The sequence below is a fragment of the Cervus canadensis genome, chromosome 22, assembly GCF_019320065.1.
Source record: "Cervus canadensis isolate Bull #8, Minnesota chromosome 22, ASM1932006v1, whole genome shotgun sequence".
NCBI classification, from domain to species: Eukaryota; Metazoa; Chordata; class Mammalia; order Artiodactyla; family Cervidae; genus Cervus; species Cervus canadensis.
Window position 1 is genome coordinate 226436 of NC_057407.1, and position 25764 is coordinate 252199.

Sequence of the window (25764 nt, forward strand, 5' to 3'; positions counted from 1 at the left end):
GTGGCCACAAGCCTCCTGAGACCCTGCCCTGAGGCTGGCCGAGCCCTGGCTGTCAGCCCTGGCCCTGAAGGACTCAGGGTGCTGGGTGGAAAGGATGACAGGAGGTCCTGGTCTTCAAACTGAACACACACATTTCCCCTGATAAACAGGGAATGTTTGTGCAGATCCATACAACAGGGTGACCTTCAAGGAGACTTGTATCAACAAGTATCACTTACTCTCCTGACTTCAAGTAACTCAAAACCTGGGTTTGTTTTTTTAAGTGAAATTTCCCAATTTCTAAAAATTGGTGACAAAGTCAAAAAACTTTAAAGTGGGGGGGGGGTGCAAAAAAACTTCAACCCCAGGACTCTGGCCCCAGACTCCAGGATAGGGGACCCCTCTGGAAAGCCCATGGCGAGAGAGTGGAGCCCTCCTCTACATCCGGACCCCACGCTCGCCATGTGCAACAGAAGCCTGCAAGGATGGCTTGAGCAGGTGAGAACCAAGGAAAGGAGAAGGCACCCAAGACTGTCACAGTAGCACCCAGTGCTGCCAGAAGCCCAGGCACCTCTGATTTTCCACAAGTCTCCATGCGTTCAGTGATCCCCTCATGGTCACAGCAGAGCTGCTGTGCTTCCAGGCATTACACCTGAGACTCTGGCAGAAAGAAGGGGCAAAAGCAAAAATGTGACACAGCCACATCAGTTCATTTTTATTACAGCTTTCCCAGCAGACCCATCCAGCAGACTTCCACAGTCTGTTGGGCTGGAACCAGGTCAATGGTTATTCTTGATTACTAGGCAGGCTGGAAAATCAACTACTTCTTCTGTGTATATTGCTACCCAGACAACACTGGGGTTTTGTGAGCTCAGACAAAGGCAGAATGGCCAGTGGGGAGGAGACAGGCCATATGGCGTGGTTGAGACTAGACACAAAGTGGGGCGTGTCAAGTTTTTGGGGGCTCCTTGGAGACCCATCCCCAAAGTCTTTCTCAGTTTAAGCCTGTCATGGGCCCAGAAGGGGCTCAGCTAAGACGGAAGACAAAGAATAAGGAATATGGTCAGAGCCAGGCTGGTCTGTGCGCCAAGGTTGTGGGTCCCTGGTGTGGACAGTTAGTCAGGGGTTGGGGGGCGATGGATGTTAGATGAGAATCTGGCCAAATGAACCCTGCGCCCAGGGGGAGGAGGAACTGCAGGCCGCTCCGTGGGCCGGCTGGCACCCCACTCAGCCAGTCTTCTGGGCACCAGCCCCTGGAGTCCCCTCCACAGCAGGCCTGAGCTCCCCACACTGAAGGAGACCCTCACTGCCCGCCAGGCCCCCAGGGGAGCCGCGTGGTGAGAGCAGAGGGCCCTGCCTCGCTGGCTAGTCTGTGAGATGGGGATGCAGTGACATTGCCTCTGGGGTGGTGAGACGGAAGAGGGCATGCTTGCATGTGTGTACATGCTTGTAAGTGCGCATACATGCTTGTGTGTGCATGTCTGTGTGTGTGTGCGCGTCTAAGCACACCCGTGTGCAAAGCTCCGGACCCGGGGGAGCACGGCGAGCAGCGGGCTGGGGAATGTGAGGTGGGGGCGGGACCGGGGGCAGGGCACTGCGGGGAGCCCAGTCCCCTCACTGCCGCAGCGCCTGGAGCACACGCTCGTCCGCCACGGCGTGTGGCAGCGTCACCGCCACGCCACTGTCCTCCCGCATCGTCTGGCAGATGACCTCGTAGGCCTTGGGGCTCCCGGACCAGCAGCGGCGGGCCACCTGAGGGGCGGGAGGGGCGTGTCCTCTGTGCCAGGCCCCGCCCAGCCCGCGTGTCCTCCGAGCACACCACCTCGGCTCCGCTTCGGGCCCTCCCCAGCCGCTCCCTTCCTCCCATCTGGCCTGTGTTGTCAGGGGCCCCTGGACATGGCCCTGGCACCCCACCCACCCCACCCGTTCCCTCCGGCTTCCCGGCCTCCAGGAGGAAGCGTAGCCCCCGTCCTGGGGGGCCCCCGGGAGTCTCCCCACCGCTCTCCTAGGCCCGAGTCTAACCCTTGGCCCCTTGCAGTCGGGCTCCCCAGCCCCCTCCCCATTTCACTCACATCCTGTAAACCCGCCCCCATCATCCAGACGCCCATCTATCATGCTTCCCCTTTCAGCTCCTGATACGTTGTCCCTTAGGGATGGGGGCCTGCACCACACACACACACACACACACACACGTGTCAGGACACACACACAAGTGTCAGGACACACACACGAGTCAGGACACACACACACGTGTCAGGACACACACAGGAGTCAGGACACAGACACGAGTCAGGACACACACACGTGTGTGTCAGGACACAGACACGAGTCAGGACACACACACATAAGTGTCAGGACACACACACACACGTGTCAGGACACACACACGAGTGTCAGGACACACACAGTCTGGACACACACACAGGACACACACACACACGTCAGGACACACACACACGTCAGGACATACACACAGGACACACACACACACGTGTCAGGACACACACACACGTTAGGACACACACACGTCAGGACACACACACGAGTGTCAGGACACACACACACGTCAAGACACACACACACGTCAGGACACACACACGAGTGTCAGGACACACACACACGTCAAGACACACACACACGTCAGGACACACACACGCGTCAGGACACACACAGGACACACACACACAGTGTGGAACACACACCACGTCAAGACACACACACACACGTCAGGACACACACAGGACACACACACACAGTCACACACACACAGTCAGTCAGGACACACACACACGTCAAGACACACACACACGTCAGGACACACACGTCAGGACACACACACGTCAGGACACACACGTCAGGACACACACACGTGTCAGGACACACACACAAGTGTCAGGACACACACACACATCAGGACACACACACACGTCAGGACACACACACGTGTGTCAGGACACAGACAGACGAGTCAGGACACACACAAACATAAGTGTCAGGACACACACACACACGTGTCAGGACACACACACGAGTGTCAGGACACACACACTCCGGACACACACACACGTCAGGACACACACACAAACGTCAGGACACACACACGAGTCAGGACACACACACACGTCAGGACACACACACGTCAGGACACACACGTGTCAGGACACACATGTCAGGACACACACACACGTGTCAGGACACACACACATCAGGACACACACACACATCAGGACACACACACACGAGTATCAGAACACACACACACGTGAGGAGGACACACACACGAGTGTCAGGAAATACACACCCGTGTCAGGACACACACACCCGTGTCAGGACACACACATGTCAGGAAACACATACGTGTCAGGACACACGTGAGGACACACACATTAGTGTCAGGACACACACGTGAGGACACACACACGGGTGTCAGGACACACACACGTCAGGACACACACACGTCTGGACACAAACACACACACGTGTCAGGACACACACACACATCAGGACACACACACACATCAGGACACACACACGTGTGTTAGGACACAGACAGACGAGTCAGGACACACACACACATAAGTGTCAGGACACACACACATCCGGACACACACACACGTCAGGACACACACACATAAACGTCAGGACACACGTCAGGACACACACGTGTCAGGACACACACGTCAGGACACACACACACGTGTCAGGACACACACGTCATGACACACACATCAGGACACACACACGAGTGTCAGGACACACACACACGTGAGGAGGACACACACACGAGTGTCAGGACACACACATGTCAGGACACACATACGTGTCAGGACACACACATTAGTGTCAGGACACACACACAGGTGTCAGGACACACATGCACGTGTCAGGACACACACATGTCAGGACACACACGTGTCAGGACACACACGTAAGGACACACACGAGTGTCAGGACACACACACACGTGAGGACACACACACGAGTGTCAGGACACACACATGTGTCAGGACACACACACACGAGTGTCAGGACACAGACACGAGTTTATGCAGCTGTGCTCTCAGATGCACACAGAGGCGGTGGCCCCGTGGACACAGGCTGGCCAGGAAACAGCCCTGGGGAAACGCGGGCTGTCTGCCGTGGAGGGACACACTGGCAGTGGCTGGAGGGAGACACCGCAGTGGCAGGAGGGTCGCAGACCTTTCGGGAAGGAGGAGGGTCTGCAGTCTGCACAGGGGAGAGCCTTGGGGAATGCTGGCAGTCACTCACTCCGTTGGCGACGTCCCAGCTGAGCACCCTCCTGGCCTTCCGCTCAGCGTCCTCAGTCCCGTCCAGCACGAGGCCAAAGCCCCCGTTGATCACCTCGCCCCTGCAAGAAGCCAAAGGGTTTCAGGGCCACTCCCAGGCACGGACAGTCAGGGGGCAAAGGTGCTCAGCTCCAGGTGGCCTCTGCAAACCCGGGCGGAGGAGCCCTAGGCCCAGGCGGACGAGCAGAGAGAGGGAGCCTGCTCATGTCGTGGAGCAGTCACTGGCCAGAGAACGGTCCTGGGGAGAAGGTCACACGAAGGTCAGTGCTGGCTGTACTAAGGAGACACTCGACACCATGAGATGAGCAGGAAAGCCCACAGAACTCAGCCACAAGGTCCTGGAGACTGAAAGCAACTCAGGGCAGAACAACAGGGTCGGAACTTCTCGGCCACTAAGCCCACGGCCCCGGGTCTGATGTGTGAAGGCGGCAGGAGCTGAGGAGGTTATGCAAATGGAAGTCCTCACTCGGGAACTGGGAACTGTGGCCGAGCCGTCAGCGTCTGCAGGGTCAAGCTCTGGGTGCAGCTGCCTCTGAGGTGGGACCATCCAGCTGATGAGAGGAGCGGACATTAAGTGTCCTGGGAGACCAGTGTGGGTCCTGCAGGGGCCACAGCTCCTGTGACGGGTCTTCACCGTTAGCAGCCTGAGAAGCATGCAGCTGTCACAACCGTTTGTCCCCAAGAAACAGTGAGACTTCTGTGGACAGGTCACCTCAGAATCCAGGCTGCTACCCCCCAGGGGCCCCATGGCACCATCACCCACAGCTGGGCAGGGACGCAGACCCCCGCCCCGACCTGCCATCAGGATCCACATATTAACAGGCCCTTCAGGGATGCCCACACACAGCTGGCTTCAAGATGTGCTCTGGTGGGGAGACAATGTCAGTATCTGGATAAAGTGAAGTCCCAGACCCCGTGGACTGCAGCCCACCAGGCTCCTCTGTCCATGGGATTCTCCAGGCAGGAATGCTGGAGTGGGTAGCCATGCCCTTCTCCAGGGGATCTTCCCGACCCAGGGATCGAACCTGGACAGTGCATCTGTTCCTCAGAGACACGGGCCTGGGGGCTGGTCCCGCCCACAGGGACCTGCACACCCTCCCCAGAGGGACTGAGGTCCACTGTCTCTACGGAGCTGGCCAACCAGTCAAGACCAGAGCCTGACCACTGAGTCTCCCGCTCTGCAGCCCACGGTCCCCATCTACACGGCAGCCGCTGGCTAGGACTGTGGGGCAGACGGCATGGGCCAGACCTCAGCACGCGGTCAGAACAGATGGGGCAGGGCGCGGGGACTGTAGGGAACCCAGTGCTGACACGGATCGGCTCAGGAACAGGGAGCTGACATGCAGTGGGGAAACCTGGAGCAAACTCAGAAACGTCAGGGCAAACTGTGACTTGGAAGGAAGAGACGCAGCTGAAACTGGAAGGAAGGCTGCGTGGGGGGGTGGGGGGGTGTTTTCCCACTGCATTTCCGGGAAGGTTTGCAGGAGTATCTGGTGGATTAAATTACACATGCGTAAAAAAATAAAATAAATAAATAAATTACACACGTGTGTGTCTCACGGATTCTGCAGTCAACCTGAGGCAATTTCCCAAAGGAGCCCCCAAGGGCACCACGACCAACAGCCTCGGTGCCAGCACCTCACGGGCCGTGCCGTCAGAGCCTGGGGGGCAGCCTGGTGGGGGGGCCCCATGGCGAGCAGTGCCCGAGGCCCTCATGTCCTGCCTTCTGCCGTCCTGGCTCCTATTTCAGGAATCTGGGGGCGACAGATCTGAATCCAGACCCGGCGCCACCGCGGGCTCCGGCCCCCACCAGAGGGATCGCGTCATCTCCAGAACCCACTCAGCGAGTCCATCAAGTCGGTGCTGCCGTCCCACCATCTCATCCTCTGTCGTCCCCTTTTCCTCCCGCCTTCAATCTCTCCCAGCATCAGTGTCTTTTCAGATGAGTCAGTTCTTTGCATCATGTGGCCAAAGTATTGGAGTTTCAGCTTCAGCATCTGTCCTTCCAGTAAATACTCAGGACTGATCTCCTTTAGGATGGACACCAGTTGTTCGTTTTTCTCAGCAGCGAATGGGACATTGTTACTTATAATGAGAAATAAACGTTTGGTCTTTGTCCACGGTTCCCAGCACAGAGCTCCTTAAACCCTTGTAATTTCCTGTGATGAGCAGGATGAAGGTGTCTTCCATCCTGCTGATGAGGTGACTTTGGGAATTCACCCAAGGGGGCAGGGCTGGCTGCCGGAGGAGCCACCCTGTGACCCTCAGTTGGAACCTGGGGCCCAGGCCCTGACCACCGCAGAGGGGGAAGGGCTGGAGGTGGAACCAGTCACCCGTGGCCAGTGATGGAGTCAGTCACACCCATGGAAGGAATCCTCCAGGGAAGCCCCAGAAGAGGGGCCTGGAGAGTGGCCGGCTGGGGAACCAGAACACGGGCATGTGTGGCCGCGCCTGCCCCGGCCCCTGCAGTCAGGTGATCCCTTGCATGCTCACCCCATGTGCCTCCTCCTCTGGCTACTGATTCAAACCCTTTGACGTCTTTTGTCATTTTTTTCAGAAATCCCTGCCTTCCGTGAGCTGCTCCAGCAAAGCAGGGGAACTGAGCAGGGGGCTATAGGGACCTGTGATCTCCAGCTGGGGGTGAGGGGAGCACAGGTGACGCTGCAGACCTGTGACTGGGGTCAGGAAGTGGGGCGGTGAGTGGAGGGGGCCGGCCCCGAGGGACTGAGCCCCCAGCTGTGGGATGTGGTGTCCTCTCCAGGCTGAAAGCATGGGGCCTGAGCTGAGCTGTAGGACAGCCGGTGCTGGAAACGCCCAAGGGCTGAAACTGGGTACAGAATCAGGGACAACCTCGCAAGGGCACTCGTCTATGGCCCAGGAGAGAGACTTCCAGAACCCCAGCTGGCCTGTGGCTTGGGCTGGAGACAGGCCTGGCTGGGCAGCGCGGGGCCAGGAGCCAGGGAGCCCAGATCCAGGTTCCCGCCGCCCAGCCCAGCCGCCCTGGCGAAGTCAAAGGACGGGGCCAGGATGACTCTAAGGGTTCCCTGGAGAACATCTGAAAGCAGCAGAAGAACCACACGGGAAAGGACAACTCGCGGTGTCCTGCGAGAGGCAGGAGACTGCACGGGGCGGGCTGGGCAGGGCCCCCACGTCCAGCTCACACAAGGAGCCCTCAGCAGAGAGAGCTTGGAGAGACAGGCGCGGGATGTGGGAGGGCCCCCCGAGACTCCCGGGGAGCCCCCACCCACGCCACTGGCCCTCAGGAACCTTCTTACCAGCCAACACCACCACCGTTGTGCAGGGCGACCCAGGTGGCTCCACGGAACGCGTCGCCCACAAAGTTCTGCACGGCCATGTCTGCAGAAAGAGAGCACGGTCAGCCCCGGGCAAGGCGGCCAGCCTGGGCCAGGGTCGGGGGTCAGACGGGAACCAGGGAGGGCGACTGTAGGAATTGCAGACACTGCGTTCTCAGAGCCCAGTGAAGCGGGAGCACCGAACGAGTGCCCGATGCCCACTGCCACCTGCCCAGCACGGGCACAGGTGCAGCACCCCAGAGGCACCGAGGATGGAGGAACTGTCGCTCAAGTGACAAACAGCATCAGTCCCACCCTTCAGAGAAAGATGCCAGCGGGCGGGGGACAAGCTGCACGCTGCGGACTGCTCCTGGGCATCACTGGGCGAGGCCCCAGGGCAGGCAACCAGACAGGACTCTGCAGGGAGATAGGCACCCGCACAGAGGCGGGAACCGAGCCTCACCACTGTCCAAGGACCTGCTGAAAGAGTCGGAGCCGCCCTGAGACCACCGCCCCGGGCCAGGGACAAAGGGCCTGGCCCCTGGTGGGCTCTTCCTCAAAGCCCCCGCAGAGAAGAGGCGGGGTCCCGGGAATGACTCCATCTCACATGGGGCTGTGAGATGCACCAGAACAAGGCCAAGGAGCTACCCACCCACCCCTGGCTGCCTCCTGAGACATCGGGGCCCTGCCCACACTTCGACCCAAGCCTCGAGAAATTGATTTCAGACATCCGGTCTTCAGAACTTTAGGGAACACGCTCGTGCTGCTTCCAGCCTCTAAGTTAGTGGTCAATTTTTATACTGGTCGAAGAATACCAATGTAAACTACATTAACGTCACAGAACGTGAGAGCCGGCAGTATCAAGGATAAAAAGGGGCATCTCTGGTGGTCCTGCAGTTAAGACTCTGTGCTCCCAACACAGGGGGCCCGGGGTTTGATCCCTGGTCGGGGTACTAGGATCCCACGTGTCGCATGAGGCAGCCAAAAAATGTTTTAAAACGAAAAAAGAAAAAGGAAATGAAAAAAGAAATAAAGAGAGCCGTCACAAGATGGTAAAGAGGTCAATTTTCCAAGAAGAGACAATACACATAAACAAGGGCACGCCTGACAACATAGCTTTAAAACACGGCACAGCGGAGGACGACTGTGGAGGGAACAGACAAATGCAGAGTCGGGAACTGCATCCCCTCACTCTCGGTCATCTAGGGGACACGTCAGCAGAAGGTCAGCAAGGGTCCTGACCACAGGAGGAGCATTATTAACCAACTTCACCTAGGTGAGATGTAGAGAAAGCCCCCAGTACTTCTCTGGTGGTCGAGTGGTTAAAATGTCACCTTCCAATGAGGGGGTGCAGGTTCCATCCCCAGTTGGGAGCTAAGACCCCCCATGTGCCTCACAGCCAAAAAACCAGAACATAAAACAGAAGCAGTGTTGTTACATATTCAATAAAGATGGTCCACATCAAAAGAACCGCTTAAAAATTAAAAAAAAAAATAAGAAAGAACAAGCTCCCAAGTAACAGCAGAATACATGTCCTTCCCAGGTGCGTCAAGACGGACCACCTTCGAGGCCACAACACAACTCTTAACACAAGTTTAAAATAACAGGATGAATACAAAGCAAGCTCTCAGACTATATTGGAATTAACTCAGAAGTCAGTAACAGAAAGATTAACTGAAAAATCTCCCCACATTGGAAATTTAAAAAGATACTTCACAATAATCCATGGTTCTAAGACGATGTACCAAAGGAAATTTAAAAGTATTTTGAACTGAATGAAAATAAAAATATATTTTGCAAAAATCGGTAAGATTAGAGAGAAATTCATAACATAAAATATTCTTATTAGAAAAGAAAGCCTTATGAAACTGAAGAAAGAAGAGCAAACTAAACTAAAACAGTAAATAGGAAGGTCATAGTAAAGATAAGACTAGACATCAATCAATTTGAAAGCAAAAAAGTAATAGAAAAAAATGTAACTAAAAACTTCTTTGAGAAGATCAATAAAATTGAAAAATGTCTAGCCAAGCTGATCAAGGAAAGAGAAAGAAGACAGAAAAGACTAACATCAGGAAAGACAGTGTGAACCCCACAGATATTAGAAAGATAATAAAGGAATATGATTCTATCCCCATCAGTTTCACAACTTATATGAAATGGACCTATTCCTCAAAGTGATGTGCACTGGTGTTCCTGGGTGTCCACTCCTTCCCTGGGGATCCCATCCATGACGGAAGGAGCCTCGGGTGCTGGGGACAAGAAAGGCCCCAGGAGCAGAAGGCAGAAACTCTATGTGATGGTAACAGCCCCTCACAGAACCTGGGCTGGGGGAGCTGACATGACTCCCACACTCGAACTCAGCGCATCCTTCACAACAGAGAAGGACCCGCTGTTGGCCCCATGTCACAGACGAGGACCCTGAGGACCCTCTGCAGACCCCTTGGCACGTGATGGGGCCAGCTGTACCCAGCTTTTGGGCATCCACCGGCCCGGTCCACTGGCTCCCGCTCACATTTACAACTGTGTCCGGTGTCCCAGAGCCGCCTCCGTCGTGGGCTGGTCACCCTGGGCCTTGGCCCCTCAGAAGCCAGCAGCCTTTTCCACAGCACCGTGACAGACTGAATGAACCACTTGATTTTTACATAAAACCCAAATCCAACAGAAACACATCTTAGACGCGCCGCCCTCCTCACCTGCACAGAAGGCAGAGCCGTCGTAAATGTTGGAGGTCTCCCGAAAGGGGCTGTCGGTGCCACTCACGTCATGGTGGTCTCGGCTCAGGACCACCGGTGCCTGCGGTGTGGAAGGCATGAAAGGTCAGCGGCGGTGTCCACTGCCTGGCCCGGGGCAGAGTTCAAGGGTCAGGCCACGTCAGACGCCCTTTGGACCACCCCGGGGAGCAGACCCTCTGCAGGAGGGCGCAGGGGGTTCCCACGCCCCTCGCCCCCGGTGACTGCCCAGAGATGCCCCTTCTGTCCACCCAGAGCCCGTGCGCCCCCAGGTGCTGGCTCAGAGTCGCCGCTACCCGTCCACAGTCACCACGCCCACGTTACGGAGCCCCAATCTCAGGGCTGCAGGGACAGGCCGGGGCTTTGGCGCTCATCGGAGGTCGCAGGAGCTGCCCTGCGCTTCAGCAGGCCGGGCCTGACCCCGCTCAGCACGGGACCCCCCAGCCCCGTGCGCTGGCGCCGGGGACACTCACGGCTCCGCCTGCAGCACGGAGCCCAGTCCTGACCCTACGCGCTCTCCTCGCTCACTTCACCCGCGGAGCGCAGCACGCCCACAGCCCGTGGGCCGATGGCCTTGCCCACGCATCCACAGTGTCCCTCCACCTGCACCGGGCGGAACCCTGTCTGCCATGTGCTCTGCCGGGAGACCCGTGTTGGAGCAAGGTTTGCACCGGGGCGGGGCGGGGCGGCGCTCAGGAAGGAGAGGGCGGAGGGAGAGGCTGGGGATGAAGACGCGCCGTACACGCATGCGCCGAGCGAGGTGAACAGGGCTGACTGGAAGGAGGCGGGAGGAAGGAGAGGCGGAGAGGGAGGTGGGATGAAGAGGCGCCCTGCGCGCATGCGCCGAGCGAGGTGGGCGGAGCTGACTGGAAGGAGGGAGGAGGAAGGAGGAGGCGGAGAGGGAGGGGGACGAAGCGCCGTAGCGGTGGCGCCCACAGCTGTACAGCCCACAGCTGTAGCGCCATGTGCGCATGCTCTGAGCGAGGTGGGCGGGGCTGACCGCTAGGGAGACGGAGAAAGGCGAGTTGTCGCGATGTGAAAGGGACAGTTCAACAAAGACAGCCTGAAACACTGGAGGGGAAGCTACGCTTTGAGGTTACAAGTCTCAGAGATGGCCCCTGACTGCCCAGAGTCTCACGGCAGGGCCCACAGCAGAGCCCGGGCTTGAGGGCTGGCCTGGCGGGGCGCCCACCTTGAGCTCCCCACGGGCGATGGCTTGGTTGAAGGCCATGGCGATGGCCACACGGCCTTTTTGGTCCGAGTACAGGATCCTGGCCTGGGAGCCCACCACCTGTGGCGAGAAGGGTGATGCTCAGGAGACACGCCCCCAGCCGCTGGACGGCAGTCGCGGGAGCCCAGCCCCATGCCCGGCCCGCGTGTCTAGTGCAGTCTGGGGGCGTCTCCTGCAGATATCCCTCCTGACCAGTCACCGCAGGGCTAGCCGCAGGGGCTCCAGGCTGACCGACTCTCTCCTGGGAGGTGACCTACTGTGCGTCTCTGTCAGGCCCCGCCCCCATCTCCACCTCCTGCCCCACCCTCCCCAGGCCCAGATCTTCAAATCCAGCGGCGGTCGCCGTGGACATCTCAGGCACTGGGTGGCTGGCATGAGGGGTTCCGCGGAGAAACACACGTGCAACCACCGGTACAGGCGGCGGCCGCAGTCTGGGTGGGTGGGGTTGGACTGGGAAGCCCAGGAACGGCGGCCACTGCTCGGGGCAGGTGCGGCTGAACCCCAGGCCAAGGACCCACTGGTGCAGGCGTGGCAGCGTCCAGCCATCAGAACCACACGCCCGTCTTTTTTTTGGTCTCAGCGCATCCGGCCGGCTGCCTCCCCAGGCCTGTGCACTGGCTGGTCCCTCTGCTTCCCAACTGTCACCCCCCCACCCCCGACCCAGCCCCGCTTAGGCCTGAACTTGCAAGTCAGCTCCTCAGAGACACCCTTCTGCTACACCGCCAGCACCCCCAACCCCCAGCTCCCTGGGTCATCTGATCTGTGGTCACGCTCACAGGCACAGAAACACCCATCTGCCCTGCCCTGGCCCAGCAGAGGTCCTGCTCCAAGCCCCACACCACAGCCTGGGGCTGTTCCACCTCCAGTATCTCCACTGTGCAGATGGGAGAGGAGGCCTAGAGAGGCCAAGCCACTCACCCCAGGTCACACAGCTGAGAAGTCAGGAGGTCTGGCTTCAGGGACCTGCCTGGCCATGATGGGAGGAAGGACCTACCTGACCCAGGTCGCTGCCCCAGAGTCCAGGCCACCTTCTGAAAGGCTTCTCTGTACAGTGCCCCTGGGCGAGGTGGCCAGTAGGGACTCCCCAAGCTGTCCAGATAGTGAGCAGCATCTCACCTGGGGCAAGGTCCACACCGCCCCCCCACCCCCCCAGCTGGAGCCTCACCAGCTGGTGCTTGGCAGCCTCCTGGATCCAGCGGATGTTGTCCACATACTGGAGCTTCACGGCCGGGGTCACTGCAGGCAGGGGAGGGGGTGTCAAAGGTACCAGAGCCCCTGCCCCATGGTGGGGGCACACACTTCCGCTGCAAGGCCGCTGGGCGAAGGCACCCATCTGCACCCACCACTGGACCCCAAGCAGGGTCGGGATGCCCCCACCCCCAGCTCCCCACCAGCCCATCTGACTTCCGGCAATGGCAATGCCAGCAATAGGGCGAGTCAGCACTCGACCCGCAGCGAATATCTAAGGAGCATCTGCTATGTGCCAGGCTCCAGAGCCAAGACTACTGCAGGCCAAGAAGGAAACAAGTGCAGTTGAGACTGGGGTGGGGGGTCAGGGGACCAGGGGCCTCTCTGGGGAGGTGACACTCAAGGCAAGTCTTGGATGCTGAAGAGGAGCCAGCTACATGGAATTGAGGGAACAGCATTTTGCAGAGGGGGCATCAAGTACAGAGGCGCTGAGGACTCTCGAGGTAGGACAGGCAGGCAGTTAAGAGTGGAGGGCTGGAGAAGGGGGGTCCGCCAAGGTGCTCGTGGGAACAGAATACTAAATCTGCAGGAATTCTGTGAGCCTGTGGCTTACAGATGTCTATAAAGTTTCAGTCAAATAAACTGAAAAAATTGTATTAAAAATAAAGGTAATGTTCCCACATCACTTAGTGACGTTCCTGCTCTTTACTAGGAGTTGTGCCCCGAGGTTTTCTGGCTGGTGGACACCCTGCTCCCGCTCCATGCGGAGCCTCGCTTGCTTGAAATCGCCTCTGGAGGGTGGTTACGGTGGGAACACCAGCAGTCACCTGGCAGGTTGAGGGTCTGCAGCTGTACAAACATCCAGAAGCTGGAGGAGGCTCCACCCAGATCACAATGGTATGATCACTCACCTAGAGCCAGACATCCTGGAATGTGAAGTCAAGTGGGCCTTAGAAAGCATTACTACAAACAAAGCTAGTGGAGGTGATGGAATTCCAGTTGAGCTATTTCAAATCCTAAAAGATGATGCTGTGGAAGTGCTGCACTCAATATGCCAGCAAATTTGGAAAACTCAGCAGTGGCCCAAGGACTGGAAAAGGTCAGTTTTCATTCCAATCCCAAAGAAAGACAATGCCAAAGAATGTTCAAACTATCACACAATTGCACTCATTTCACATGCTAGCAAAGTAATGATCAAAATTCTCCAAGCCAGGCTTCAACAGTACGTGAACCATGAACTTCCAGATGTTCAAGCTGGATTTAGAAAAGCCAGAGGAAGCAGAGATCAAATTGCCAACATCAGCTGGATCATCAAAAAAGCAAGAGTTCCAGAAAGAAAAACATCTACTTCTGCTTTATTGACTAGGCCAAAGCCTTTGACTGTGTGGATCACAACAAACTGTGGAACATTCTTCAAGAGATGGGAATACCAGACCACCTTACCTGCCTCCTGAGAAATCTGTATGCAGGTCAAGAAGCAACAGTTAGAACTGGACATGGGACAACAGACTGGTTCAAAATTGGGCAAGGAGTGCATCAAGGCTGTATATTGTCACCCTGTTTATTTAACTTATATGCGGAGTACATCACGAGAAATACTGGGCTGGATGAAGCACAAGCTGGAATTAAGATTGCCAGGAGAAATATCAATAACCTCAGATATGCAGATGACACCACCCTTATGGCAGAAAGCGAAGAAGAACTAAAGAGCCTCTTGATGAAAGTGAAAGAGAACAGTGAAAAATTTGGCTTAAAACTCAACATTCAGAAAACTAAGATCACAGCATCCAGGTCTATCACTTCATGGCAAACAGATGGGGAAACAATGGAAACAGTGAGAGACTTTATTTTGGGGGGCTCCAAAATCACTGCAGATGGTGATTGCAGCCAAGAAATTGAAAGACACTAGCTCCTTGGAAGAAAAGCTATGACCAACTTAGAAGTCATATTAAAGAGACATTACTTTGCCAACAAAGGTCCATCTAGCAAAGCTATGGTTTTTCCAGTAGTCGTGTATGGATGTGAGAGTTGGACCATAAAGAAAGCTGAGCGCTGAAGAATGGATGCTTTTGAACTGTGGTGTTGGAGAAGACTCTTGAGAGTCCCTTGGACTGCAAGGAGATTCAACCAGTCCATCCTAAAGGAAATCAGTCCTGAATATTCATTGGATGGACTGATGCTGAAGCTGAAACTCCTTTGGCCACCTGATGCGAAGAGCTGACTCACTGGAAAAGACCCTGATGCTGGGAAAGACTGAAGGCGGGAGGAGAAGGGGACGACAGAGGATGAGATGGTTAGATGGCATCACTGCCTCGATGGACATGAGTTCGAGCAAGCTCCGGGAGTTGGTGATGGACAGGGAGGCCTGGTGTGCCGCAGTCCATGGGGTCGCAAAGAGCTGGACACGACTGAGCAGCTGAGCAGAACTGAACTGCCTCAGTTTCCTCCCGAGCCAGTAGGGGTGACTCCGCCCACAAGGTGGCCCCGCCCATCAGGCTCTCCTCCTGGGTCCCCTGACCCTAAGCCCCTGCCACTCATCTCAGTCAACCCAGATGTGGGTGGCAGAGTGAAACTGGGCCCGGAGGACTTACAATAAGCTGCAAAGGCTGACCCACTACCAACAGAGAAGGCTGCCTGGGCCCAGGGAGAAGCCGCAGAGCAACAGGGCAGGAGCTGTGACAGGCAGGGGGCCGGGGAGGTGCCATAAAGTAACTGGGTCCTCTTGCCCCGTCCACTATACAAGGAGGGTCGGCGGCTGGGCCAGGGCCACCCACGGGGGGAGCAGAGCCACGCTGTGTCCACAGACAGCCTGGGGCAGCTCTGACGTGAGACAGCGGAGCAGCCTGGACACGTGGAGGGGGCGGCACAGGTCAGCGCAGGGCTGGCTACAGGAGCCCGAGCACCATCCACAGGCGACCCCGGAGAATGTGCCCTGTGCCCACGGGGCCGGGGGGGTGGGCCCTGCGTCCAGGCTCCGGGCACTGCCAGGCAGGGGGGCCACCCGCACACCAGCATCTGCAGCCTCACCTCCGCCAGCAACAATCCCCTCCAACGCAGACGTGGCCAGCCGGTCTGTGACCGCGAGGTCCTGGGGGTCCCCCGAGGTGCACACCCAGCGGAAAGGCCCAAAGCCCTGGGAGAATATGTCCCTGCAAAGGCAGACGGCTCGTCACCGGGGGGTGGGGTGGGGGGTGGCTTTCGGGCTAGCCGCAGCCCCAGGAGCTGGGATCGGCACGGTTCAAGGTCAGGGAGGCTGCAGATGCTCCAGAACTGACGGGGTGAAGGCTGTGCACGAAGTACAGGGGCCTGTGTCGTGAGTCGGAGCGTCGGCGACCAGCAAGGTTGCCGGAAGCCTCTCAACCAGCACGTGCAGCAGTCCCCGCCCTGCCCGCCCCCTCCATCACCACAGCGTCCCTCCCAGAGCTGCAGCTTCTCTGGCTGCTGGAGCAGGGAGCTGGGACACAGACAAGCAGAGCTTCCCTAAACCGCGGTTAGAGACCACCCGAAAACCAGGTGGGAGTGCACAATAAACAGAAACTCGGCCCGTTTGCTGGGACCTTCGAGGGGGCTCCAGGCAGAGGGGCGCAGGCCCTCCCTAGGCTTCGTGCCCACCCAACCTCTGCTGGGCTCCATTCCTGTTGCCCCTGGGGAACCCCCCCCCCAGCCTGTGGTCGAGGCCCCACTCTGGCCCTCTCCCCTCCCACAATGAACCTGAGAAGGGTGCTGGCCTCTCTCACCCGCTCCCCTGCCCCTGCCGAGGTCCGCTCTGCTGCACACCCGGGGGCCTCATGCCCCACCCAGCTGCCCCAGCGCGGACTCCACCCTGTCTTCGCCCTGCAGCAGCTGCCCTGTTCCCGCTAGTTCAGGCCCCCGTCGGCCAGGAAGGCGCAAGGGCTGCAGGGACGGGGCCCTTGGCCACCCGCTCGGGGCTGGGGCGCCCCCGAGGGTTGCGCAGCTCCTCGGCCACAGCGTCCAGGGCCTGGTGGGGGTCAGCCCTGAGCTCCCGGAGGTTAGGGTGCTCTCCGGAGGTGACCTCAGGCACGGCCCCCACCCCCTGTTCTCTCCCTGAGACGCTGCACAGACTCTCACGTTTTCAGCTCCTCTCCCCCTGCCCGCTAGGGTGGAAACCCCATGATCGGGGCCGTGGCCACCTGGTACCAAGCGTAGGTCTCAGCAGGCGGCTTGAGCAGTGTGAGCATGTCTGCGGACCTGCGTGTATAAGGACTGACGCTGGGAGCGCCCCCACTCACCCCATGATGTGCTGCACGTAGGAGGGGTAGCGGAACTCTGTCCTGTTGGCGCCCGGCTTCCCCACGTCGGCCCCTGTGCGCACAGACGGGCCCAGAGTCACTGGGAGAGACCGAGGCCCGGCGAGGCGGAGGCCTGGCAGGGCCACCCCCAGAAGGCATGCCAGGACCCGTCCTGCTGGCTGCAGCGGCGGCCGGCCAGGCCTGCAGCGAGGCGAGTGTGCCCGGGCTCCCTCCTGCCTCCCTCACCAGCTCTCTGGGCTTCCAGGAGGAAGGCGTTGCCATAGTCCCAAAAGAAGAAGTGCTCCCGGGCCAGCCTGTTGATAGCTGAGACGTGCCTCCGCAGGCTGCAAAGGAGCGGTCAGCAGTCAGCGCAAGCGCCAGCACCACTGCCCGCCAACACCTCCGCTCTCAACTCTGCCCTCTGCGGACTCCTCCCCATGGGACTCCTCCCCTCCTGACTCCACCCCTTCGGACTCCTCCCCTCCGGACTCCACCCCACTGGACTCCTCCCCTGCTGACCCCACCCCTGCCTGCTCCACCTCCAACACCTCCCCTGGGGAGGTGGGAAGCCCCCCACCCCTGGGGTTCCTCAGAGTCTCTCTCACTTCAGGGAAGACCCTGCAGGCAGTCACTCAACCAGTGCCTACAGGTCCCAGCCAGCCAGGCGCGGGGCCCAGGCTCCGTGCTGAACAAGCAATGACCTCTTCTGGAAGCGCCTCGGGCTCCCTCTACCAGCATCTACTCAGCACCCAGAGGTGCTGGAAGCTGCCCCCAGTGTTTTGCAAATGTCACCCCAGTCTATCCCCAACATCCCCATGGAACAACGCACTCATGACCCTGTCTGACAGAGGAGGGGACAGAGGCACAGAGAGGTTAAGGGTCTTGCATAAGGCCACACAGCTGGTGGTGGGAGAACCAGGCAGAGGACGGAGCCACCCTATCCAAAGCCCCAGCAGGCGGTGTGTGCCCCCACCCCTCGCGCGGGCAGCCCGGGCCCACATCACCTCTCCTGGACCAGGCCTTTGAAGGCAGTGGGGTCAGAGGCCATGAGGCTCTGGGCCTCTGTGAAGCCCAGCTGCACAGGGTAGTAGCCACCATTGAACGGGTTGTGGCAGGACGTCTGGTCAGACCCCAGGTCCACCAGGAGTTCCCCCGTGGTGTCCAGTTCATGGACCAGGCGCTCCCTGCGGGGAGACGGCCGGTCAGGGCGGGTACTGCCAGCGCCCGAGCTCAGGGTCCATCCAGGAGGGCACACAGTATTCCTGGCCTACAGGCCCCGTAGCCAGGCATGGGGCTCATCTGCACCCCGTGGCCGGGGTGGGGGGTCTGCCGTGAGCTCTGCCAGGGCCATGACAGCCAGGAGCGCCGGGCCAGCATGGGGACTGCGGCCAAGGGCTCACTGGGGGTCCTCAAGGCAGCCAGCTCCCCACTCACCAGAGGTCCACCACGTTGCCATGGTAACCAAGGCTGAGCACCTCCTTCCTCTTCCTCGCTTCCCTGCAAGGGGCAGGAGCAGGACAGGCGGCCCCGTCACTCCTGCCCAGGGCAACACCCCAACATCCCGCACCCCAGTGCCCAGCTGGTGAGGACGCAGAGGCCCGGGAGGCACCCAGAGCACCACGTGAGTGTGTGGCTGGGGACCCATGAGGCCCCTGGCCGAGGGGCACAGCGGGCCGGGGGGCCCTCACTGAGGACTGGCTGACAAAGGTGCAGCCCCGGCCTGCTTGCTGTCTGGGGGAAAAGGAGACCTGAATACACGAAAGCGGCTGCGGAAGCGTCTGTTACTCTGATTTGGACTTGTGTGTGTGTTTCTGTGTGTGACTGTGGGAGTTAAGTGCCCAACCTTTGCGTGAGTGACAAAAATTCAGAGATGACAGAAACGGCACAGTGGTTGGACATGTGTGAGCATGTGTGTGCCCATGAGCATGCAAGTGTGTGTGTGTGTGTGTGTGTGTGTGTGTGCAAGTGCATGTGTGTGCACCTGTGTTCAGATGCACCCACAGGGTCATGGCCAGATCAGGTTAAGACCCTCCCTGCCACACAAGGAGTTTAGAATTTCTCCAGTAATTAATGCAGTGTTTTCAGCAAGTTTTCAAAGATCTGTGTCCAAAGAGTCTCCAGTCTCAGTAATGGGAGTATTTCTTAAAAAGTGTCACCTAAGTCCCCTTGCACCCCTGGGCAGGTCTCATCACAGCAGGTGAAGCCGTCTGTGCCGAGGCGAACTCCCCCCACAGGAGGTGCTCAGCTCCGCAGAGCAATCAGCTGAGAGAATGCTTCAAAGACAGCATCTGAGGAGCGGCCTCCTGGTGGCCCTGCCTGTCCCCATTGAGAAATCTCAGCAGACGGCACACAGCTGGGAAGGGTCCCGGGACCCTGCACCAGCCTTGGTCCCCGTGGGGAGGAGCCGCGGGTCCAGACGGATCCTGTGGAGGTTCAGCAGCTCCGAGCAGCGCCTCCCGTGTGCCAGGCTCTGGGCTGGGCACTGAGGCACAGAAGGGAGAAAAGTAAGACGTGGTCTTTGCCCAACCGTAGCTGAGCGGAGGGGTCACCCGCAGGACGACGGATGTCCGTGAGACCGCGTGTGTGGGCAGCACAGACGCACCGGGCCACTCCACACTCCCAGGAGCCAATCATTCCCAGCCCACTCTCCCCCACGCCAAGCCTCGCACCTGAGTCTTTCGATGCAGCGGTCCAAGCTGTCAGTCACTTCCATCAGCCAGCCTTGCCGGTGGCGTTTCATGAGGGCCGCGCCATCCACCTGGGGCCGCAGGGCAGGGGTGAAGATCACCCCCTTCCCAACAGGGCGGGGCGACCCTACGAGCTGCTGTGAGCCGCCTCCTGCCTCCACGTCAACAAACCCGGATTTCACTCAGGGAGACGCTCTGCTCCCAGCTAATCCCAACTGCCCTCTCACGCCTTCCCTCCATCCTTGTAGATGACAACATCCATGTGAGCCCGTACTGACCAATGTGGTAAAACGAGTTTCTAAGGCGTTATTTTTCTGCTAGAGTCAGCCATAGCTGGCATTCCCCCTTCTGTCTGCCTTGAATATAGATGAGGGGGCTAGAGCTGGGGAAGCCATTTTGTATCCAGGAGGGAAGCTCAAGAGACTCTAGAGATGTTGGCCCTCGCCCACTCTTCCCCCTGACCTGACAGCTCTGTCCTGATGGCGGGGGTCTCTGCTCACTTATTCACAGGTTTACCATCTCCCGGCTGGACCCCAGGGCCCCAAGGCAAGGGAGGCCAGGTCCTGGGAGCGTGGGTCCTGGGAGCGTGGCTCCAGGCCCAGCAGTGATGGGCACTTGGAAGGCAGGGGTGTCTGCCTTGCTGGGATGGGAGGGCAGAGGCAAGGGCGGCAGGGGGGCTCTCGAGGGGGCGGGGGGCTGCCCCTGCGGGCTCACCTCTGCGATCACACCGATGCACCCCACGATGACGGCAGCTTTGGCCTGAGCCCCGCTCATGCCGCCCAGCCCGGAGGTGACGAAGACCTTGCCGGCCAGGTCCTGGAGCCCCAGGTAGCGCCGCCCCGCGTTCAGCACGGTGAGCTGTGGGGGAGGAGGGGTCACCACCCTCACTGGGTCACCACCCCCAGCCCCGCGGCCCCGCGGCCCGCCGCTCACCACCGTGCCGTGGACGATGCCCTGGGGGCCGATGTAGCAGTAACTGCCCGCCGTCATCTGGCCATACCTGCCCGCGGACGCAGGGGTGTGAGCGGGTGCTGGGCGTCTCCCCGCCCCACTCCCCGGGGTCTGCGGCGCCCTGTCGCCCCCACGTGCATCGCGCATTCTCCTTCAACAACCAAAGGAGGCACTGGGAGTCCACCTGCCAAGGCAGGGGCATGGGTCTGATCCCAGGTCCGGCAGGATCCAGCGTGCGTCAGGGCAGGTGAGCCAAAGTGCTCGAGGGCCCAGGAGCTGCACCCACCCGGGCCCGCGTGCCCCAGAGCCACCACACAAGCAATCCCTGCTCATGGCAACTGGAGGAAGCCCGCACACAGCAACACACCCGCACAGCCAAAGATGAGTTCATTAATTAATCAAAACAGAAACCTGCAGAAAAGGTCAGTCCCCTAGTTTCTGGCAGAGTCGGGGCACAGTGCTCAAGGGGTCGCTGTTGTTTACATAAAGGGCCCATTCCGATGACCAGGCCGGCGGGGGCATCTCCACATGTCAGCACCCAAGGTGAGCCCCGTGGCAGGCTGCAGGAGCCCCTCTCCCTGCCGGTCAGCGGGCGGCTCGGTGGGCCACAGAACAAGGCTCCCGGGAGCAAGCCCCCGGCCTGCTGAGCCCTCTAGGCTAGATCCGGGGAAGGAGGCACCCACGTGCACCACGTGGTGGCCATTCAGCACTGGCATCTTTGGCCACGTGATGGGAGGCGAGAGTGTCTGCGCTCCCCAGTGACTGTGAGGACCCGGTCCACCAGCCCCCAGCAGCCTCCCCGGCCCCCTCCCTCCTCTGGATTGAGGGCGGATCCTGGATCTCACACATCCAAACTCCGAGCCAATCCCAGAACTTGGGCCAAGCACAGGGCCTCTGGGAACCTCTGCTTCCTCTTCTGATAAATGGGGCGTAGTTATCCTTGCCATGCAACCTTGTGTGAATAGGATGATTGTGCCAACACAATACCCACCCACCAGGGAGGCGGTAAAGCCCGCCATGGGGCATGCTCCCCCAGGGCCGTGCTCCCCGGGGCCCCATCCACTCCCGCGGTGTCCCTTCATTTGCACACAGCTCAGGGGCCAGAGCCATCACCACGCCCCCTTTGCAGCCAGGACCTGAGTCCTTGCAAAAGAAAGTGAAGTCGCTCAGTCGAGTCCGACGCTTTGCGACCCCGTGGAAGGTAGCCTACCAGGCTCCGCCGTCCATGGGATTTTCCGGGCAAGAATACTGGAGTGGGCTGCCATTTCCTTCTCCAGGGGATCTTCCCAACCCCGGGATCGAACCCGGGTCTTCTACATTGCAGACAGACACTTTATCGTCTGAGCCACCAGGGAAGCCCCCTTGCAAAAAGTAGGATTCAAATTGCACATTCGCTCACTCACACATGTATGAAAATTGCAGGGACATCCATGAAAACGAGCAGGAAATGTGTAAATACGGAATCTCGCTACAGAGCTTTGATGGTGAGGGCTTTTCAGAGCTGAAGTCACCATCTCTGTGCCGTTTTACCACAGGGCCTGGCCAAGGCTACAGCATGAACCACAGCACTTACATGGTTACCCCCATGGCAAAGAGCTTCTCGTACTCCGTCCTGGAGGAGTAGCTGGGAATAACCTGCAAGAGAGGGGTGGGCAGAGGGCTGGGGGCCGCGCCCTGGCTTTCGGGGGCGACGGCTTGGCAGGTGGGTGGTGGCTGGGCCTCCCCGCGGCCCCGGGACCCACCATCCCATTGGTGATGACCAGCCTGGGGGCCTCGGGGCTGCTGGGAAAAAGGCCAAGCGGGTGTCCGCTGTACATGACCAGTGTCTGCTCCTCGGTCATCTGGGCCAGGTAGGACATTGTCAGCCAGAACTGCCGGAGAACGAGGCACAGGGGTGGTGAGGGGGATCCCCACACTGGCCCCAAGTCCCACCACGGGGCCCCCCACTCCCCTCCAGTGGCCCCACCGCAGGACCTCTGACCTCTGGGATCTCGGGCATCAGGGAGGCAGAGCTTGAGCCCCAGGGCCAGTCTGCCAGGTGCTTCCAGGCCGGAGGCCAGGGCAGAGTTAGGTGGTGGACAGGCCTATGGTGGGCCCGCCCCTGCCTGCCCACACAGTCCGGGGCCCATACCTGCGCCCAGTTGCTGAACACCTGCCCATTTCCTCCGTAGGTCACGAGCTCCTGAGGAAACTGTGGAAGACGCGGGGACGCCTGAGATGGGGGCATGGGGAAGGAGGCCTGCAGCTTGGCTGGGCTCAGGGGTCATGGCCCCCCAAGTGGCCGATGGCCCTTGGAGGAGGAGTGGGGGCTGGGGGGTGACCCAGTCAGGGCTCAGCAGAGTGCTTGCATCCTGGGACCCTCCTGCCCTCAAGTAAACTCTCAGGTCCCCTCGAAGGCTGTCCTCTCTCGAATACAGGTGCTGCAGGACAGGCTGGCATGCAAGGACGCCAGGACAGGCACATGTGGCTAGACCCGCGTGGACCAGCACGGCCACAGGCTGCTGTCAGCAGCCTTCGTGCCTTGAGCCAGGGCCTGCATGACAAGCTCTAGGCATGACACCCACCGCTGGTTTCAAAAACTTGGTAGGAAAAAAAAACACTATAAAATATCCTGATTTTATATGATTACATGTTGTGATATTTTGGATATACTGCAACCAACCACAGTATTCAGCCTGTTCCTTTTCAGTTTTCACGTGGCCACCTACTCCCGTGTTCTGGCCTGGAGAATTTCATGAGGAGCCTGGTGGGCTGCAGTCCAGGGGGTCGCAGAGGGTCGGACGCATCAGGTGCAAAGTGACACCTTCTGAGGCCAAGGCGGCTGTCATGGTGCCGGTGCCAGGAGGCGGTGGCCAAGCGGGGGCGCCCGAGAGGCGGCGACGAGCCCTCCCCGCACTGGCTTTGCAGCCCCCTCGGGGCTTCCCTCATAGCTCAGTGGGTAAAGAATCCGCCTGCAATGCAGGAGACCCGGGTTCGATTCCTGGGTCGGGAAGATCCCCTGGAGAAGGGACAGGCTACCCACTCCAGTGTTCTGGCCTGGAGAATTTGGGGTCGCAAACATCTGGACAGGACTCAGCAACTTGCGTCTACATCGCGTCTGTCACTGCTTCCAAGTAGAAAGCTCGCGGGTGTTGCGACGTTGGTTTCCTGCTGCCGACCCCGCCCGCACTTCTGGGCCGTTACCTGTGCCACGGCCGGGTCCAGGTTGTTCATGATCATGAGCATGATGGCTGCAGCCGCCCTCGTCCGGCAGGGGTACCGTTCCACTGGGTAGGCCCTGCAAGGGGTCCAGCTGCCAGGCCAGTCGAGGGGCGGGCGCCTGGAAGCTCGGGTCCCGCCTCGTCCCGGCCCGGCCCCCGGCCCTGCCGGCGTGGACGGCCAGCCCGGGCATCAGCAGAAGGCGCCCCCACTTGGAGCTCCCACCAGCAGGAGGTGCTCTCGGCTGGCCCCGCCCCACCACTGGACAGGCTCCAGCCCAGAGGAGGCGCACTTCACAGCAAGGCCTCTGCTCCAGGGGGCCAAGCCGAGCCTGCGGCACTCACCTCATCTCCAGGTCGGGGCAAAAGCGGTACATGTAGATGTGGCCGTAGAGCCGCAGCTCCTGGGCAAACTCGGGGGCCAGCACCTCCTGGACATCCGGGGGGAAGTAGCGGAGGGCGTTCTTCAGCGCCAGCTGGCGGGGCATCAGTTGGGGGGAGTGGTGAGGGCGGCAGAGTGTGTGGGCTCCAGGCCAAGCTCTGCCCTCCTGGATGTGCCTCTGCTCCACTCAAGAGACCCAAGGCCCAGCCCCGAGACTGCCCATTTCACACCCCAGGCCCGCTACCCTGTCACCTCCTGCAGGAGGCCTTCCCTGATTGCCCTCTGGTTCTCTGTCAGCAGCCTTCCAGTTCTTCCTTCTGCATGCTCACTGGGCACCAGGCTGCTTGAGAGGGACATGGCTTGTGGCCTGGGCTACAGTGGGAGGTGCTGCTTGCCTCCCTGCATGTTCTCCCCTCCCCAGGCTGAGCATCTCTGCATGCTCCAGGGTGGGTTTGTCCCCTTGGTTCTCAGTCTCCCCTGGGCTCAAGGAGGGTGGGAGTCCCACCAGACCCCCCTCCCCCATGCTCTCCCTCCCAGCACCCAGGAGGAGCCTGCAGACCGGGAGTGGGGTGATGCCCGGGTGTCAGGGGTGGACACTGAGGCCATGCATTCAACCAGCCAACCCTGCAGAACAAACTCCTTTAGGGGGCGTGACAAGGAGCTGGTGTGAAAGTATTCATTCAACACACATCCACCGAGGGGGCAGGGAGCTCGAGCCTCAGACAGGCTCTAAAAGGCGATGGCAGAGGTGGCCGGAGAGAAGCCTGCAGCCTGGCCTGGGCCCTGAGGCACCAGCTCGCGTGCAGGGCAGAGGGCCGGCCCCGGAGACAGAGAGCGCCGGGGGCTGAGGACAGAGGCCGGCGGGGGGCGGCGGGGGGGACAGCCTGACCTGTGCGCCCCAAGTCCAGCACCGCACATCAAGGATGCCCCTGAGGGCCGAGGGGTGCGTGGGGTGGGCGGGGGAAGGATGATTCGGGAAGGAGTCAAGGGCGAGAAGGGCAGCGGGGAAACCCCAGCTCAGGAGTGAGGGGACTTGAAAGGTTTGCACGGCAAGTGCCTGGGTGACTTCAACGTGGAATAAAAGCACATGGTTCCTGCTCCCTGGGGAAAAGCGATCAGAAATGTGTGTGTCTCCCTCGCAAAAGGTGGCTGGGAATCTGCCCACAGGGGGCTCCCAGGCTTACCCAGAGGGTCAGGCACATTGGGTGGGCCTACCCTCAGGGTCTCTGAGTCTAGTTTCTGGCACGAGGGAGCCACTATAGGAGGGCCTGTGCAAGTTACATGCAGCGATGGGGCGGGAGGGGATAGGGTTAGAGGGTAGGCGGGGCCCAGCGTGAGCTGGAGGTCAAGCCGTTCAAGGTCATGTCAGGCCCACGACACAGAGACTGCGTGTTTTCTTTTTTTTAAATCAGTGAACAGCTTGTAATCAGAGCTTGCAAGTGAAAACAAACATTGACAGAAGAGTTTCAAAAGCAACACATCACAGGCACACACAATCACCCTCCCCAGTAGGGGTTGATCTTACATGCGGGCCCGAACATATCCCGCCGGACTCCGGCTCCCTCTGTTT

General features: G+C 59.5%; 1 protein-coding gene across 1 annotated transcript in view; it reads right to left on the reverse strand.

Moving 5' to 3' along the window:
* Nucleotides 1-670: 670 nt before the first annotated feature.
* Nucleotides 671-25764, reverse strand: part of UROC1 (urocanate hydratase 1) — a 34708-nt gene continuing 9614 nt past the window's right edge. The window contains exons 3-21 of the mRNA XM_043442752.1: nt 24158-24288; nt 23799-23892; nt 22747-22806; nt 22358-22486; nt 22189-22250; nt 20598-20664; nt 20379-20522; nt 19647-19735; nt 18412-18474; nt 17982-18161; nt 17224-17321; nt 16978-17050; nt 15755-15876; nt 12705-12775; nt 11501-11599; nt 10273-10372; nt 7562-7643; nt 4249-4348; nt 671-1731 (exon numbers count right to left, since the gene is read on the reverse strand). Coding sequence (XP_043298687.1) covers nt 1594-1731; nt 4249-4348; nt 7562-7643; nt 10273-10372; nt 11501-11599; nt 12705-12775; nt 15755-15876; nt 16978-17050; nt 17224-17321; nt 17982-18161; nt 18412-18474; nt 19647-19735; nt 20379-20522; nt 20598-20664; nt 22189-22250; nt 22358-22486; nt 22747-22806; nt 23799-23892; nt 24158-24288 — 1902 coding nt within the window. The 3' untranslated portion in view covers nt 671-1593. The remainder of the gene's footprint in view (nt 1732-4248; nt 4349-7561; nt 7644-10272; nt 10373-11500; nt 11600-12704; nt 12776-15754; nt 15877-16977; nt 17051-17223; nt 17322-17981; nt 18162-18411; nt 18475-19646; nt 19736-20378; nt 20523-20597; nt 20665-22188; nt 22251-22357; nt 22487-22746; nt 22807-23798; nt 23893-24157; nt 24289-25764) is intronic.